This window comes from Lycium ferocissimum, chromosome 1 (genome assembly GCF_029784015.1).
Source record: "Lycium ferocissimum isolate CSIRO_LF1 chromosome 1, AGI_CSIRO_Lferr_CH_V1, whole genome shotgun sequence".
Lineage (NCBI taxonomy): Eukaryota > Viridiplantae > Streptophyta > Magnoliopsida > Solanales > Solanaceae > Lycium > Lycium ferocissimum.
The window spans coordinates 66347967-66366658 of record NC_081342.1 but is presented as its reverse complement, the minus strand read 5'-3'; the positions used below and the strand labels follow the sequence as shown (position 1 = coordinate 66366658).

At 33.7% G+C, this 18692-nt stretch overlaps 1 protein-coding gene and 2 pseudogenes across 1 annotated transcript; all 3 read right to left on the bottom strand.

Annotated features, from left to right (window-relative positions):
• Positions 1–480: 480 nt before the first annotated feature.
• LOC132030790 (aspartic proteinase CDR1-like) lies at positions 481–2062 on the bottom strand (annotated as a pseudogene).
• A 2238-nt stretch (positions 2063–4300) lies between these two features.
• On the bottom strand, positions 4301–5988 carry LOC132030794 (aspartic proteinase CDR1-like; annotated as a pseudogene).
• A 5405-nt stretch (positions 5989–11393) lies between these two features.
• LOC132066565 (aspartic proteinase CDR1-like) lies at positions 11394–12889 on the bottom strand. Its single transcript, XM_059459860.1, has one exon. It carries the CDS (start codon positions 12887–12889, stop codon positions 11537–11539), a length of 1353 nt encoding a protein of 450 aa, XP_059315843.1. The 3' UTR covers positions 11394–11536.
• Positions 12890–18692: the final 5803 nt, after the last annotated feature.

Below are 18692 nucleotides of genomic sequence, written 5' to 3'. Positions count from 1 at the left end.
CAAAAGATATTTGTTTACATCTTATCTGTCTTGCTCACCCTTTGGAAAAATTAACCTTGTTTTAGTCACTCACAATTCTCTACTTTAATTATAATGCAATAAGAATTTTTTTTACATCATCATACTTCTGCAAATGAAATTTCACCCATGTCACTTGAATATTTCTATCTTTAGCATTTTTTCCAGGGTCAATTTTTTACACTATCATGTTAAGTTGATTGACAACTACTTCATAGCAAGTCTAATATAGTACTCTGAAAATTATTATAATAACTTGCTATAACGGATTAAATTGAAATTCTTTATACTATGATGTATGTAACTTAAAAATCACATATGAAATGGTCCAAGCGAGTAGACAAGACCACCGGATCGTTTTCCAACATGGCCAAGCCTTACAAAAGGTGGTAAAAGAATATATCGAAGAAGACTAAACAAATCTAAAAATTTTGAATCTCTTTTTAACATAAGACCAAACCACTAATGAGTAACAATAATTGCTCATTAAATACATCAAAGATCTTCATTTTAAGCATAAGATGAAAAAAATACAGGTGTAGAAATTGAACAACATTTGAATTACTAGTACTTAGTGCAATCAGTAGGCAAAAAGGAGATTTTATTGGCCACAAGATCATATCCAATTAGGAAATTCGCCTGAGCCAAGTTTCCAAATATAGCAATATCCTCTGCATTTTTTCGGCACTATTGTAAGACAAACCAAACCTTCCTCCACTTGTGCAAACATGCTCGAAGGCGACAACTCTAAATCCGCATCGGTAAAATGCGCAACAATCTTTAGCATCGATAGTGCCACCATCAAAGATCTAACATAGACCAAAAGTCCCTGAAGGATCGTCCTTCTTCGTAGCATTGATCATATTCACCAAAGTTGATATCAAATTCGTGTAAAAATCGTTAGGCAAAAGCGTTAACGTCGTGCCAAAATCGATTATAATGTTACCTTGACCATCAACAGAAGCATAAGAAGAGCCAGTTTTAGAAGATTTGAATTCCACCATCATATTTCCAACACTGAAAGCTTCCAAATTTAGATAGTAGAATGTGTACGAGTCCTTTTTTATTAAGGGAGTTGAAACGACGTTAGGGCCAAACACAATGGCATTACTCCCAAAGTTTATGTGACTTGTGACATTGGAGATTGATGATTCTAATGCAATTGGGATCAAACAGTAAGAGAATTTCCCGTTGATTTCATTATCTAATTGATTGATAATTGAAACTGCACCACCACCTAAGCCAATGATGCCAGAAGTATAGTTATTAAACGTGCCACCATTGTCATGACCGCAACCAAAGACAACGTTAGGAATGTCAACATTGTTGCCAGAAGTAGAAGGAAACGTGAATTTTTCAAAAGCAAGGTCACCAATAGTGTGTGATTGATCACCATAAAACATTTGATATTCACAAATATTTCCTACCACGCAAGTCGAAATTAGTAAACATTCTTCAGCATCACACCCCACGGGTTTATAAGTAGAGCTTTTATTTGAATCGAAAAGAGGCGCTGATTGTTGGAAACAATTAATGCAAGGCTCGCATTGCGTCCATGTTAAATCACTGCCCATTTCAGCAATGGCTAGAATTTCCACAGGCGGAGTTCCTATGGAAATTTTCGTGAGGTATTCTCCTGTAATTGGAGAAATATCCGATTGGATTGTGTTTTTAGTAGCGAAGGAGTTTTTCTTGAAATAAGAAGCTCGTGAAAATGATCGATGGAAAGCGTTTCGAAGACAATTTGATTGAGTGTTTGATGGATTGTAGAAAGGTGAATGAGGAGAGTCACGGTGGATAAGATCAAGAGTGAAGCCATTTCCCCCACGGTTGCTTAATGTTTTGCCACAAGAAACAAAGGAGAGGTGAAAGAAAATGAAAAGGAGTACTAATGTAGGAAGAAGAGTGCTAGCTTTAGTATTCATCTTCATGACTAATAGTGTTTTTGAGAGTTGATATGGTATTCAAGAATGATGAGAAATGATGAAGAAAAAGGTTGTAAATTAGTACCATTTTATAGGTAAAAGTAAGAGTTAGAAGTGAAACATTTTTATTTAAAATTGATTGCATGAGGAGTTTCACTTTCTGTAGAAGATACGAATATAATTAACAGACCATATCCAAAATATTATTTTCATTTACTCTTTCTATTCCTTGTGTTTTTCCTTTCACACCGTGTCTAATACTAATTCATTTATTTTGTAAGCATTAAAATGTATGTTTTCTTACTAAGAAATAAATACTTCCATTTGAATGTGTCATTGTCATAACTTTACCTTCTGGCTTCTATTATTGAATGAACATGTTGAGTTTCGTCTGACCCCAGCACATCCAAAGTGGATTCTGTTAGGGAAAAAAAATGTTAATATAATCTATCATACCAAATTAATAGATAAAATGTATTCTCGCCTTAATTTAGTTACCATCATTAGAGGGACATGATTATGACCATGTAGCACTGTGGTTTACTTACATATAGAATATAACGGACCCAATAACTTCAGATGATGCTAAATTTGTAAATGCAGATGACATAAGGAAGTAAACAAAAATATTTGGCCTCATGAGTCAACCTCGGCCGAGCCTAGAGGCTGACGCAAAACGCCAACTAGCATTCCGATTACAGGTTCAACAGAATTCAATAATTTTGTCACATAGATATTCGTATTAAAAAATTCACTTAATATGTATAAATAATTTATCAAGAACTCAGTAATATTTTTTTTATTTAAAATACTCAAACTCAAAATCCTAATTTCGCTTTCACCGAAGGACTAACTAAGGCCAGGCAAAAAACCTCAAATGGATCAGACGATTTATAAGAAGAAATTGAATGGTTTGTCCTTCAAATGGGTTGGTTTTTTATTTTTGCTCTTTTAATGAGTTGGTCTTTAATTTTTACCCTTTAAAATCGAACTTATACCTAGCTGAGCATAAGCTCCATAAAGGCGTGAGGCATAATGTGGAATATTATGATGCAAAAATATAAACTTAACCCTGCGAAAAAGTTATTACTATTTGTTATGAGGGGCAAAAATTAAAGACCTACAGAAATAATTAAGAGCAAAAGTGCAAATGACCCGATTCCTAATCCAGATCTGACAAACTATCAGGTTGGGTTGGGGTGGGCTGATCTTAGGGGCCAAGCTTAGTTTGATGACTATATTCAATTTCAAAAAAGATCTTCAATTTTTATAAATGCTTGACTTGCAAATTGCAATTGCTAAATCAAATGCTACTTCGACTTGATCATCTTACTGGGGAAAAACTAGATTAACAACATATACAAGGGGAGAAATATTGCACAAATTTAGCCTCGTGGTGATCCAATACTTTGAAATTAATCGTACATATTTAAGTAGACAAGACCACTGGATCGACCAGGCAAAACACTTGGAGGGTTGTTTTGAGACCACAAATGAAATGTGATGACAAGAGAGTATATGACTTCGATTTACCAATAGATTAATTATATTGTTGTCCTGTGTATATTCCTCCTACAAATCTCTATGTAAGAAAATATTTCCTGACAGAATCCCCTCATCGAAAGTGATAGTAGGATAAAAGTAAATTTATTTTTAATCTATAAAATTTTGAATCTCTTTAACATAAGAGAAATACAGGTTTTGAAGCACTAATATCGCATTTTGGATCCCCTGTCAAAAATTCTGGCTGCGTTACTATATCCTAATACTGCAAAAAGGTTGGAGCACTCAGTTTTTTGTTTGGAGTTTTTAGCCAAAAATCAAAATTATAATATGTTTAGAATAGATGTAACAGTTTATAAGTCCAAGTAACGGAAGAAAACAGACGAATAATGCAAACTAACAAGAGTTGACATGAGAAATGATCGGAAGATTTTGTAGCTGATCTTATAACAAGTATATTTCCAAAGATTTGAGACAATAAATTTACAAGGTTATTTAGATGTTGAAACTATAAAATTATAGTAGATCCTGGAATAATACACAATAAATTAAATAATTATTTCACATCTTAAGTATGTCTTGCTCACCCTTTGGATAATCAATTACTTATCTCCTTTATTTGATGACTCACAATTCTCTACTTTAATTATAATGCAATAAGCAGTATTTACTTATTTCTATCATAGCACTTCTTCTGCAATGAAATTTCACCCATGTCACTTGAATATTTCTATCTTTAGCATTTTTTTTCAGGGTCGATTTTTTACACTATCATGTTAAGTTGATTGACAACTACTTCATAGCAAGTCTAATATAGTACTCTGAAAATTATTATAATAACTTGCTATAATGGATTAAATTGAAATTCTTTATACTATGATGTATGTAACTTAAAAATCACATATGAAATGGTCCAAGCAGAACTGTTTTCCAACATGGCCAGTTCATACAAAAGGTGGTAAAAGAATATATCAGAAGACTAAACAAATCTAAACTGACCAAATCACTAATGAGTAACAATAATTGCTCATTAAATACATCAAAGATCTTCATTTTAAGCATAAGATGAAAAAAATACAGGTGTAGAAATCGAACAACATTTGAATTACTAGTACTTAGTGCAATCAGTAGGCAAAAAGGAGACTTTATTGGCCACAAGATCATATCCAATTAGGAAATTCGCCTGAGCCAAGTTTCCAAATATAGCAATATCCTCTGCTGGCACTATTGTAAGACAAACCAAACCTTCCTCCACTTGTGCAAACATGCTCGAAGGCGACAACTCTAAATCCGCATCAGTAAAATGCGCAACAATCTTTGGAGCATCGATAGTGCCACCCTCAGACTCGTAACATAGACCAAAAGTCCCTGAAGGATCGTCCTTCTTCGTAGCATTGATCATATTCACCAAAGTTGATACCAAATTTGTGTAAAAATCGCTAGGCAAAAGTGTTAACGTCGTGCCAGAATCGATTATAATGTTACCTTGACCATCAGCAGCTGCATAAGAAGAGCCAGTTTTAGAAGATTTGAATTCCACCATCATATTTCCAACGCTGACACCTTCCAAATTTAGATAGTAGAACGTGGAGGGGTCCATTTTTATCAAGGGAGTTGAAACGACGTTAGGGCCAAACACAATGGCACTACTCCCAAAGTTTATGTGACTTGTGACATTGGAGATTGATGATTCTAATGCAATTGGGATCAAACAAAGAAGAGAATTTCCCATTGATTTCATTATCTAATTGGTTGATAATTGAAATTGCACCACCATCTAAGCCAATGATGCCAGAAGTATAGTTATTAAACGTGCCACCATTGTCATGACCGCAACCAAAGACAACGTTAGGAATGTCAACATTGTTGCCAGACGTACAAGGAAACGTGAATTTTTCAAAAGCAAGGTCACCAATAGTGTGTGATTGATCACCATAACTCATTTGATATTCACAAATATTTCTTCCCACACAAGAAGAAGTTATTGATGTACATTCTTCAGCATTACACCCCACGGTTTTATAAGTAGAGCTTTTATTGGAGTCAAAAAGAGGCGTTGATTGTTGGAAACAATTAATGCAAGGCTCGCATTGCGTCCATGTTAAGTCACTGCCAGTGTCAGCTATGGCCAGAATTTCCACCGGTGGAGTTCCAATGGAAATTTTCATGAGGTATTCTCCCGGAATTGGAAAAATATCCGATTGGATTGTGTTGTTAGTAGCAAAAGAATTTTTCTTGAAGAAAGAAGCCCGTGAAAATGATCGTTGGAAGGCATTTCGAAGGCGGATTGATGGAGTGTTTGATGGGTTGTAGAAAGGTGAAAGCGGAGAATCGCGGTGGATAAGATCAAAAGTTAAGCCATTTTCACCACTATTATTGCTTATTATATTGCGAGAAGAAACACAAGAAAGATGAAGGAAAATTAAAAAGACTAATGTAGGAGAAAGAGTGCTAGCTTTAGTGTTCATCTTCATGACTAATAGTGTTTTTGAGAGTTGATATGGTATTCAAGAATGATGAGAAATTATGAAGAAAATTAGGTTTTAATTAGTACCATTTTATAGGTAAAATTAAAAGAGTGGGAATGCATATAAGAATGTGGAAAGTCAAGGGAAATATGTGATTTTGAGGGAATGCATTGGAAGAAATTTGAATAAATGTACCAAGGGCAGAGTATAAGAATTAAGAAGTGAAATATTTTTAAAATTTTGTTGAATGATGAGTTTCACTTTTCCATAGAATACGCGAACGTAATTTACGAGCCCATAATAACCCATATCCAAGAGGATTCATTTAATATATTCCTATCTTTCCCATTAATACCGTGCAAATATAATACCATGCATTAATTTTGCAGGAGTTAATTAATACTCATTAAGATAATTATTCCAATGTGAAAATGGTACAATTGCTAAAGGCTCTTCGTTTAATTACCCTCCTGCCGATTAAAAAAATAGTTCCTTTCATTATAAACAATAAGTTCAAAGTTTACAAAGTTTTATTCAAGATACAGAATTTTGGAAGTTTACTTACTGAGGAATAAATATTTCCATTTGAATGCAACATCGTCATAAATTTGCCTTTTGGCTTCTATCAATGAATATGTTAGGTTTCGTCTCCCCAGAATATCCAAAGTGGATTCTATTGGGAAAAAAAAAATGCTAAGATAACCTATCATAACTAATACATAAAATGAATTCTCCCTTTAATTTAGTTATCATAAGAGCGAACATAAAAAAAATTGTAAAATGATAAAATTCTGACAATGGAGCACTTTTTTACTATCATATCCTGATGCCAAGTTTGAATATTACAATTTGAGAAAATTCATCTTTTTTTTTTCTTTTACTTTTTTGTTTGGTCTCAGCCAGAGGTGGATTGATGATTTGAGCTTTATGGGTTTGTCCTTCAACGATTTTAGTAGTGAAATGGTCGTATTTTAAAGTTATGGTTCATATTTACTATTTGTTGCAGTTTTTGTAGACTTTACACATAAATTTATATAAGTATTGGATTTAGATATACCCGATACCGATACTCTGCATCCGCCTCTAGTTTTAGGGGTGACTAGAATTGTAAGATAAATACTTGAGTGGACCAATATTCGATTAAATGAAAAAAGACTCGACTGAGAATAAAAGCCGACAGACTGACTAGGGCTGGGCGGAAAAGCCTCAATTTTAGATGGATCTGAAAAATCCCAATCCAGATTTGTCCAACTATCAGGTTAGGTTGGGCAAAGCTCATTTTTATGACTCTACTCAATTCCAAGAGAACTCTTCAATTTTCTTTGCGTGCTTGTCGGGGGTGTTTATGGTTCGGTTTGGGTCGGTTATTGATTAAAACCATAACCAAACCAATTTAGTCGGTTTTTAAATGTTTAAAATCATAACCAAACCAAATAAAATAATAACCACTGGTTTGGTTATTGTCGGTTTGGTTCGATTTTTCCGTTTATGACTAGCAGCCATGAGACTTATCAAGAAACATTAAAAAATTGAAAAGACACGTCTTTTTTTGGTTCAAACGATAACTTTTATTTATAGTTTAAGGTGGAACATACATCATAGAAACATTTTCACTATTAGTGATAGTGTAGTACTCAAATTACCCAAAGTTGCTAAACTATTACATAGAGAGCTAAAAACTAACTTAGTAGTGGTTGCACCATTTTTGCCATCTTAATACACATACCTAGAAATAAAGTAGAGCATAGGAGCTTTTAGTTGTTGTTACAAACATACATATTATAAATTAAACATAAAGACTACCTAAAATTAAAATTAAAATATATGAAATAAAAAAACTTTGTGTAATGATCCCAAACTTTGGGGCAGTACTTGCATTTTGCCCTCAATTTTCCCATTTTATTAAAAAAAAAAAAAAAGCGTAATGATCCCAAATTTCAGATGTTTTTCTATCATTATCCCCAATGCTAGGGTCTCAACTACAAGGAGTTGTTCTTTTATCCTTAAGCCATCATGTGAAATAAGTAGACCAAAAATCATAATGATTAAAAGGTATAAAATATTTATAATTATTTATGAAAAACTAATATTATACATATAAATAATTATAAAATTTATGTATATAATTTATCGGTTTGGTTCGGTTATTTATTCGGTTATTTTTTAATAGAACCATAACCAAACCAAATATTATCGATTTTTAAAATTTAAAACCAAATCAAACCAAACCAAATGTCAAGTTTTTTATTCGATTTGGTTAAATTTTCGGTTTGGTTTTGGTTTTAACCAAAACCGCGAACAACCCTACTGCTTGCTTTGCAAATTTGGAATTGTTAATTGTTGGGCCTTATAATAAGAAAGACCCGGTGGCCCAGTTAGTAGAAAGCCCAAGTTGATATAGCTCAGTTCATTTATTTTATTTGTATTTTTTTGTATTATGTAGAACTTAGGGTCTTATGTGTAAATACCCTTCATACAGTTCTACAAAGTTCAGTTAGTTCAATTTTGGAATAAAATACAGAAGATATTTTACCAATTTTCTCTCTCTAAAGTTCACCTTTGTTCTTCAATGATTTTTTCCGCATTTCTCTTCAATTTACTTTGTTAATATTAATTCAAAATGGTACTTCGACTTGATCATTTTACTTGGGAAAAACTATATTAACAACATATACGAGGGGAGAAATGTCCCACAAGTTTAGCCATGGGACAAACCTAAATTGTTTGAGCTCAAGTTGAACATTGACGACTGCTTTAAGGGCAATCCAAGTATGACTGGTGGTAGTTGTGTCCTTAGAGATCAGACACGAGTGACATGATTATAGAATTTTGTGATTATTATGGCACTTGCTCTAATAATGTATCCAAAATCATTATTTATATATATCAAATTTAATATGCAATATTAGAAGCCAATGCACTATATATATTACACGTATTACTTGCTTGTATCCAAAATCATTATTTATATATATCAAATTTAATATGACTCAATATTAGTGGTAATTATTAGGAAATGCTATATTTAAGTAAATTAAAATCAGCCGACAAACCGCATTCAAATATCTCATTCCGATAAACCAAAAAAATTTGAATTCAAAAAAAGTCAAACCGAGATTAAAAATTACAAATCGACTAGTGGTTTGGTTTGACTTTGATAATTCCTTCACAAAGTTATGGTGTTGGAAAAAAACTTTGCTCACCATAATTGGTTTGGTTTGGTTTATGCCACTACTAAGGCAAAAAAAGTCAAACCGAACCAAAATGGACAAACTTTTATGCCGCTGGCTTAACCCGACATTACATGTATTCAATTTTTAAAATATTGTATACATAAAAATATTTATTTGTAATGTAATTTATAAATATTTTAATTTTTTTCGTAGTTTTTCATCTATTATCATATATATTCAAGTTTGAACTTAGGATTTTTTAACTTTGTAACACACCGTACATTAAAAAAATGGATTTATGAAGTTTTATATCCTATCGATGTTAGATAACTCATATAAAGTGGAATGTAAACCAAAACTAACTCAACACTAATACTAACAAAAAGAATTTCAATTTATCCATAGAAATGACAATAATGTTAATCAAGGATATCTATTCTTTACTTTTGCATAATTGGTTTAGAGAGTGAAAATACATAACTTAAGTTTTTTTTTTCTTGTCATGTAATTAATACTTATTAACTGCAACAAAATACACACGAATATACTTATTTTAGCATGACTTCGTATTTTTAGATTATGGTCATTTTCTTTATGGCTTATTAATTAGCAATATTTTTTTTAACCGATTTTATTATCTTTTTTGTTGAATATTTTAATACAATGTCATCACTCTTCTCACATTTTGTGTTATTTTCTTATGAAACACCTTAATTACATAGTTGTATCTTACTAGGACTAGAGAAATATTTGAAGTAAAAGTTATATGTTTTGTATCAAGACTATTCCGAAAAACCCGAATTAATTATTTAACCCGAGAAAAAATACTCCGAAAATATAGGTTGTATACACGGTGAAAATTAAAAAATCAAGATAGAATCTTACCTTTTTGGGAATTGATTTTAATCGAGGAAATTGAAAAACCCGAATTTTATTGGTTACCTAACGTTTCTATCCTATCACCCTTAAACTATTTAAAACCGTAATATTTTAAAAACCCGAGAGTGACATAGCAATACATGTGCATTTATTTTTATTTTTTTAATATTCAAATTACGTGTCAATTTTTAAGAAAAAAATAAAAAACTGATTTTTCTTTTTACAAAATTTATTTTTAAAACCCGTTTTTAAAAAATAAAAAAAAAAGTGAATTAAAAATCGATTTTTCTTTTAAAAAATTTATTTTTAAAACCGTTTTAAAAAAAAAAAAAACGAGAATTTAAAAAATGATTTTTCTTTTAAAAAAATTATTTTAAAACCCGTTTTTAAAAAAAAAAAAGCCCGAATAAAAAAACTGATTTTTCTTTTAAAAAATTTATTTTTAAACCCGTTTTAAAAAAAAAAACTGAAAAGTCGAATTAAAAAAACTGATTTTTCTTTTAAAAAATTCATTTTTAAAACCCGTTTAAAAAAAAGCGAAAATGCGAATTAAAAACCGATTTTTCTTTAAAATATGGAAAAATGGATTTGTTAATAATATGGAAAGCATTATTATTTTTAAAATGTCTTAAAAGATCTTGATTTTCAAGATTTCATTTTCTTAAACAAATAAAAATGAAAAAGTGTTTTTCTTGTCAAAATTTGAAAAAAAAACTGATTTTTTATAAAATTTTGAAAAAATTAATATATATATATATATATATTTTAAGAAAATACGAAAAAATAATAATTAGAACATAGGGGGAATTTAGGGGGGTGATGGGACCAAACATCGAAATACTAGGTGAGGGTAATGATGCCATCCCTTTTTTGATCAAATTTGGGAGAAAATGAGGGTTATTTTAGCTACTAAATATAATTATTTTTTTAAAGGTTAAAACGTTGAAATTTGATATACATTATTGTATTACGATCGCAATACTAAATAATTAAAACAGTTTATTCTCTTAAAATCTTGTTTTTTTTAAACTAAGGCCATGCTCTCAGGTCACGCGTCATAACAGTTTTTACATAATTCTCAGCACATAATATTCTGGGGGTAACTATAAGAACCAGCTGATGCACTAATTTTTTTTTTTGTTTTTTGGTTTTAACCACTATTATCCGGGAAAGAGTCAAACTCTGTTTAATTGAATTCTTCTTCTATATATCCCATAGTCAAGTCCTGGTATATATGATGCCTTCAAGGTTGGTAATGCAAGGCATATGGACCAAGGATAACGACTATAAATAATTTAAAAAAGGAATTTCAACCACAATTGCACTGCTTTTACAATATCCCCAGCTAAATAATTAATATAAGCAACAAGACCCTGCCCATTAAACAAATAATATCTTAATTGATAAGCATCAAATAGAATTAATATATGTGTAAAGTCATTAAGAGTTGAACAACATTTGCATTACTGCTAATTACATTAAAGGATCAAGAAACGACGAAGGAATAAAATAACACTAGCTATCCAATAGCCAATTAATTCATTACTTTTCAACGCTATATAGTAAACCCTTAGTACATGGTGCAATCAGTTGGCTGGAAGGAGACTTTGTTGGCAACAAGATCATATCCAATAAGGAAATTCGCCTGCGCCAAGTTTCCAAAAATAGCAACATCCTCTGCTGACACTATTGTAAGACAAACCAGACCTTCCTCCACTTGTGCAAACGTGCTCGAAGGCGACAACTCTAAATCTGCATCCGTAAAATGTGCAACAATCATTGGAGCATCGATAGTGCCATTCTCAGACTCGTAGCATAGACCAAATGTTCCGGAAGGATCGTCCTTTGTAGTAGCATTGATCACATCCACCAATGTTGATTCCAAACTCAAGTAAAAATCGTTAGGGAGAAGCGTTAATGTCGTGCCAGAATCGATTATAATGTTACCTTGATCTTCACCATCAATATGAGAAATTTTAGAAGATTTGAATTCCAACGTCTTATTCCCGATACTGACACCTTCCAAATTTAGATAGTAGAATGTAGACGGGTCCTTTTTTATCAAGGGAGTTGAAACGACATTTGGGCCCAACACGGTAGCACTACTGCCAAAGTTGATGTGACTGCTGGCATTGGAAAATGACGATTCTAATGAAATTGGGATTAAACAATAAGAGAATTTCCCCTGGATTTGTTTATCCAATTGGTTGATAATTGAGACTTCACCGCCACCTAGGCCAATAATACCAGAAGTATAGTTCGTAAACGTGCCACTATTATTGTGACCGCAACCAAAGACAATGTTAGGAATGTCAATGTTGTTGCCAGAAGTAGAAGGAAGCGTGAATTTTTCAAAAGCAAGGTCACCAATAGTGTATGATTGATCACCATAACCCATTTGATATTGGCAAATATTTCCTCTCAGACAAGAAGAAGCCCCAATTGATGTACATTCTTCAGCGTCACAACCCACGGTTTTATAAGTAGAGCTTTTATTTGAATTGAAAAGGGGCGCTGATTGTTGGAAACAATCAAAGCAAGGCTTGCATTGCGTCCATGTTAAGTCACTTCCTGTATCAGCTATGGCTAGAATTTCCACTGGCGGAGTTCCAATGGAAATTTTCATGAGGTATTCTCCTGGAATTGGAGAAATATCCGATTGGATTGTGTAGTTAGTAGCAAGGGAATTTTTCTTGAAGAAAGAAGCCCGTGAAAATGATCGATGGAAGGCGTTTCGAAGGCAGGTTGATGGAGTGTCTGATGGGTTGTAGAAAGGTGAAAGAGGAGAATCACGGTGGATAAGATCAAGAGTAAATCCATTTCCACCATGATGGCTTATTTTTTTGCGGCAAGAAACCAAAGAAAGATGAAAGAAAATTAAAAAGACTAATGTAGGAAAACGAATGCTAGCTTTAGTGTTCATGTTCACGAGTCTAGTAGATATATTATTCAAGAGTGATGAGAAATGATGAAGACAATTAGCCTGTGATTAGTACCATTTTATAGTTAAAATATAAGAGAGTGGGAATGCATGTGAGAATGTGTGAAGTCAAGGGAAATATGTGAATTTTGGCGGAATGCATATTAACTTGGAGGAATTTTAAAGACACCAAATACAGAGTAATTAGAAGTGAAACATTTTTTCTTTTAAATTGATTGCATGAGGTATTTCACTTTCCATGGAAGAAGACACGAATATAATTAACAGACCATATCCAAAATATTCTTTTCATATACTCTTTCTAGCTCATGTTTTTTCCATTCACACCGTGTAAACTACTAAGGTATTTAATTTAAAGGCATCAAGTTATTTAGCTTATAATTTGTTTTTAGAAACACAAACATGTAATTATTAATCCCATGTGAAAACCATAAAATTGCTACCGCCTGGTACACAATATTAATTACGCGTGTGAATAAATAATTACAGGTACTTGGCTTTTCCTTTGCCTTCCTGCCGATAGATATGTAAAAGTTTATCAATAGATACATGTAATGTGTTTGCACATACATTGTTTCACTTAATAATAGTTAGTTAGTACTATATATTATCATTTTATTGATTTACTTAACCATGATAAGTTAATATAGTTTGGTTTAAACACTCGGTATGAGTAAACTTACCGCATGCAACACATATTATCATCATAATAAATTCAATTGATGCTAATTTGGTCAATCATATTCAGGACAAGATTGCAAAAGATAAATATATACACATGACGTAGAGAAGTAAACTTTTTGTTTATAGATTATAAGGAAGTTAATATAGGTTACTGATGGAGTTCCTATAGCCAACCTCCATTAATGGTGATTAAGCTTTGAAGGAAGCAAATGTAAGTAGAGAGAGAGAGATGTGGGTGAAGAACTGAATTTCATATTTGAGAAATTGTACTACAATCGTATGAAGTAAGCCTACTTATACTAAGCTAACAACCGCCATTTAAATATCTAATTTCCTCAACTAACTTTGACTTCTAACTGCCTAACTAACTCTATCCATATATTTACAAAATTGCCACTGCCAGCTAATTAACTAATTGCTATTTAATCCTCTAATTCTCAATACTCCCCCTCAAGCTAGGTGGTGGAAATATGTTAAGCACTCCTAGCTCGTTCAAAAGGTAATTGTGTTGTTCCTTTCCTAGAGCCTTTGTAAACAGATCTGCTTCTTGATCCTTGGACATCACATAAGTGGACTTGATGGTTCCATCTTGTATTCTTTCTCTGATAAAGTGCAAGTCAATTTCTATGTGCTTTGTTCATCCATGAAACACTGGATTAGGTGCAATTTGGATGACTGACTTACTGTCACTGCACAGTTCCACTGGTGTCTTCAGATTCAAGTTCAATTCTTTGCACAAACCAGTCAACCATAAAATTTCAGACACTACTGCTGCCATACTCTTGTACTCTGCCTCAGCAGAGCTTTTTGATTATGTGTTTTGCTTCTTGGCCTTCCATGATATTAAGGAGTTTCCCAGCTTCATTGCATAACCAGTAATTGACCTTCTTGTGTTTGGGCAAGCAGCCCAATCTGCATCACAGTATGCAGTCAAATGTGATTCTGTCACTGAACTCAATAAAATTCCCGGACTAGGTTCATTCTTCACATACTTCACTACCCTGATTGCTGCATCTAGATGTGACTCTTTTGGTTTCTGCATAAACTAACTAAGAACATGCACGGCATATGTGATATCAGGTCTGGTCATGGTAAGGTACAATAGTTTTCCCACTAGCCTTTGATATGAGCTAGGATCAGCAAGTATAGCATCCTTCTTGCAAGTATAGCATCCTTCTTGCCCTTGTTACCATCCTTTTTGTCTTTGTCATCTACATATTCATCATACTCTACAGATGTGAGCTTCAAATTATACTCCATATGTGTACTAACAGGTCTTGATCCTGACAACCCCAGTTCTGTAATCAATTCTAGAATAAACTTCCTTTGATTCATTAAGATGCCTTTCTTTGACCTGCAATCTCAATTCCTAAAAAGTAGTTCAGCTCACCTAAATCCTTCATCTTGAACATGTCTTGCAGTGTTGTTTTGGCTTCAAGAATCAAGCTTTGATCATTTCCTGTGATCAACAGATCATCCACATACACTAGGATAATCACTAGCCTGTCCCCTACTTTCCTGGTGAAGAGTGAATAGTCAAAATTACTTTGAGTAAATCCTTACTTGATAAGGGCTTCAACAAGCTTTAAGTTCCATTGCTTTGAGGCTTGTTTGAGGCCATAGAGGGATTTCTGTAGTCTGCATACAAAATTCTCCCCCTGACTGCCAAAGCCCTGTGGAGGAACCATGTATACTTTCTCAAATAGATCACCCTGTAAAAAGGCATTTGAAACATCTATTAGGTGCAAGCACCAATCATTAGTAGCAGCCATAGCTAGAACAACCCTTACAATCACCATCTTAACAACAGGGGAAAAAGTTTCCTGATAGTCCAACCCCTCCTTTTGGTTATAGCCTTTAGCTACTAACCTAGCCTTATATCTATCCACTTCTCCATTAGCCTTCAGTTTGACCTTAAACACCCATTTACAACTAATGGGAACCTTACCAGGTGGTAAAGGCACAAGGCACCAGGTCTGATTATTGTTGAGAGCCTGTAGCTCTTGGTTCTTAGCCTCTATACACAAGGGATCTTTAACAGCTTCAACATAGGATTGAGGCTCTATGATGGAGGTCAAATTTGCCAAAAAAAAGCTGATATTTAGGAGTGACATTATCAAGGCTCTGGTAAGATTGCATAGGGTAAGTGCAAGTGGCATTGCTAGAATGGGGAATAGATGGAGTATGACAGATGTAATCCTGCATCCAGCTAGGAGTGGATCTGGATCTACCAGACCTCCTTTGGGTGGTGGAAGTAACATTAGGTTGAGGATCAAGGAGTTATGGAATATGTGGAGGTAGATGTGGTAGTTGATGAGGATCAGGTGGTAGTAACGGAGTAGTGTCAACATGTTGTTCATTCTCAGCATGAGAAGAACTACTGTCATGAGTTTGAGTATCAATAGGTTGGGAGCAGGTGTAGTTTGAGTATAAATGGCAGGAGGTAGAGTAGCAGTAGCATGCTGTAAGACATCAGCATCATTAGTTGAATGTGTGAGGACACCATTAGGAAACAGTTGGAGCCTATCCTCCTTCAGGAGTTGGAAGGGAAACGTGGTTTCCTTGAAATCCACATCTCTGCTAAAAAAAAAACTTGTTAGTGAGTAGACAAAGTAATCTGTATCCCTTTTGTGAAGAAGAATACCCAATCAATACAGCTGCAACTGCTCTTGGTGACATCTTATCTCCATCATGCAAGCAAGTAGCAAAACATAAACATCCTATAATTCTCATGTGTTGTACAGAATGTGCTCTACCATAAACCTTTTCAGAAGGTGAGTTCCCACCTAGTACTGATAAAGGCAACCTATTTATGATATATACTGCACTTTGAATGCGTTCATACCAAAATCTAAACTGTAAATGACCTTGCAATCTAAGTGCTCTTGCTATCTCCAAAATGTGCCTGTGCTTTCTCTCCACTACCCCATTTTGTTGGGGTGTGTGGACACAAGAACTTTAATGCAATATACCTTAAGTATAGAACAAATCATTACAAGAAGAATTAAAAAAATCTATGCCATTGTCGCTTCTGAAAACCTTAACAGTAGCAGTAAACTGAGTTTTTATTAAGGTCAGAAATTATCTCAATACTACAATCACATCACTTTTCAGTCTGAGTAAGTTTACCCAAGTCATTCTATTGTAGTCATCTACCAAAGTAAGAAAGAATCTACACCCATCATGACTTTCTACCCTATATGGCCCCCATACATCAGCATGCAACGTTTCAAAAGGAACCTGACATCTAGATGTGCTAACAGGGAACTGAGCTCTTGTCTGCCTGGCCAGAGGGCAAATGGTGCAATTTTGTAGTGCATAATGTTCTCTTCTAAACTTCATAGTTGAGATTGAGTGTAGTACTTTATTGGGAGCATGTCCTAACCTCTTGTGCCATACTTGTAGATCCTCTAACTGCTCAACCACATGAACTGAAGCAGCAGCTACAACAACTGCATCTTTATTCCTTTTGATGGTATTTACAAGTAACTGGATGTGATACAAACCTTGACTTTGTCTACTAGTGTAACACCCCGTACCTTTAGCCTAAGCTTTGACCATGATCCTAGACTTAGAAAACCAAATAAAGAATGTGGGAATTTGAAATTTCCTCTTCAGTTGTAAGATGGGGGTTTACGCCCATGAACAGTGACCGTATTTTAAGTCGTAAACTGGTACCAAAGATTTCTGGGCATTCTGGAATTTGGCATTTGGAGGTTACATTGTTAAATACGGATCATTTTTTGAAATACGACCCGTATTACAAAATGTATTTGCAATTTTGGAAAACTTTCTTGATAAAAGTTGTAGAACTTTGAAATACCTTTCCAACGGTATATTATGGGGGTCAAACGGACATCTGTGCAAAGAGTTATGGCCATTTTATCGAAGAGTCGCAGTGCAGTCCACACAGAATACAGACGTATTTCAAAATACGGCCAGTATTTTGTTGGGCGTAAAATTCAATTTTTCCAGAACAGTATATATTCGTCCATATCAGTCCAAATCATTATTTTTCATTCTTTCAAGCTCTAGAACGACCTCTTACCCTCTCCCATCATCAAGAACACCAAGGTAAGCCTACTCTAATTATTCCAAGTCAATTCTAATACATATCCTTGTAATCTAAACAAGAAATCATCATTCCCTAGGGTTTTCAAGAAAACCCATCTCAAAGTTCAAGAATTCAAGATTTTGAAAATCTTCTTCAAAGCTCAAGTCTTTAATTCAAGTTTTGGAGCGATTAAGGTATGTGAAGTTACTATCTACGAGTGGGAACATCATTTTTCTTCCACGCCTCTTAATCCATAAAGTATGAATCTTTACGAAAACCTAAGGTTTCTATACCATGCTCATAACAACCGTAGGTCCATGTCCATGATTATGTTATGTATGAATTGCTATTATTCTATCATTGTGTTCTTAATAACTCCATATGATTATTGAAAATCAGTCCGTAATCCATGAAAACTCATATATCTCATTCCATGGGTTCTTACATGCAAGTTATGATAGGCTATGATATTTTTCAATAAAATACTATGTTTTACAAGTTCATGCAAGTAAGTTATAATTCATAATATCCACGTACAAGCAAGTTATGATTCATGAAACCATGGGCAGCAAGTACCACTTATTTTTACATGTTCATGCTTTTGGGAGTTGCATTAATTACCGAGAGGTTTCAAACAGCCTGAAACTACGTAGCCACCGTAGGATGAGGATCTCTCCACCCATGCTTAGGATAATCTCTCATAATGAATGGATCATTTCATAATATTATTAAATCTCATGTCCCTAGCAAGGTATGAGTGTTCTGCTAGTAGGATGCAAGTACCAAACCATGTTGTCGGTTATACTTACTGCTCTCCCTAGTCACGGTACTTTACGCATATTATATATGTATATGTACTCATGTTTATGTTCATATTTCAGTTCAGTCTCTATTATGTTATTTTCATGTCCCATGTTATTTCGCTCAGTTGCCTTACATACCAGTATATTCAATGTGCTGACCTCCCATTTTATTGCCCGGGGGCCTGCATTTCACGATGCAGGTACAAATTTATAGGACGCCACATCTGCTCAGTAGGATTTGCTC

Excerpts from the sequence above, each read along its gene's own strand:
- LOC132066565 (XM_059459860.1), bottom strand. The coding sequence starts at position 12,889 with ATGAACACTAAAGCTAGCATTCGTTTTCCTACATTAGTCTTTTTAATT.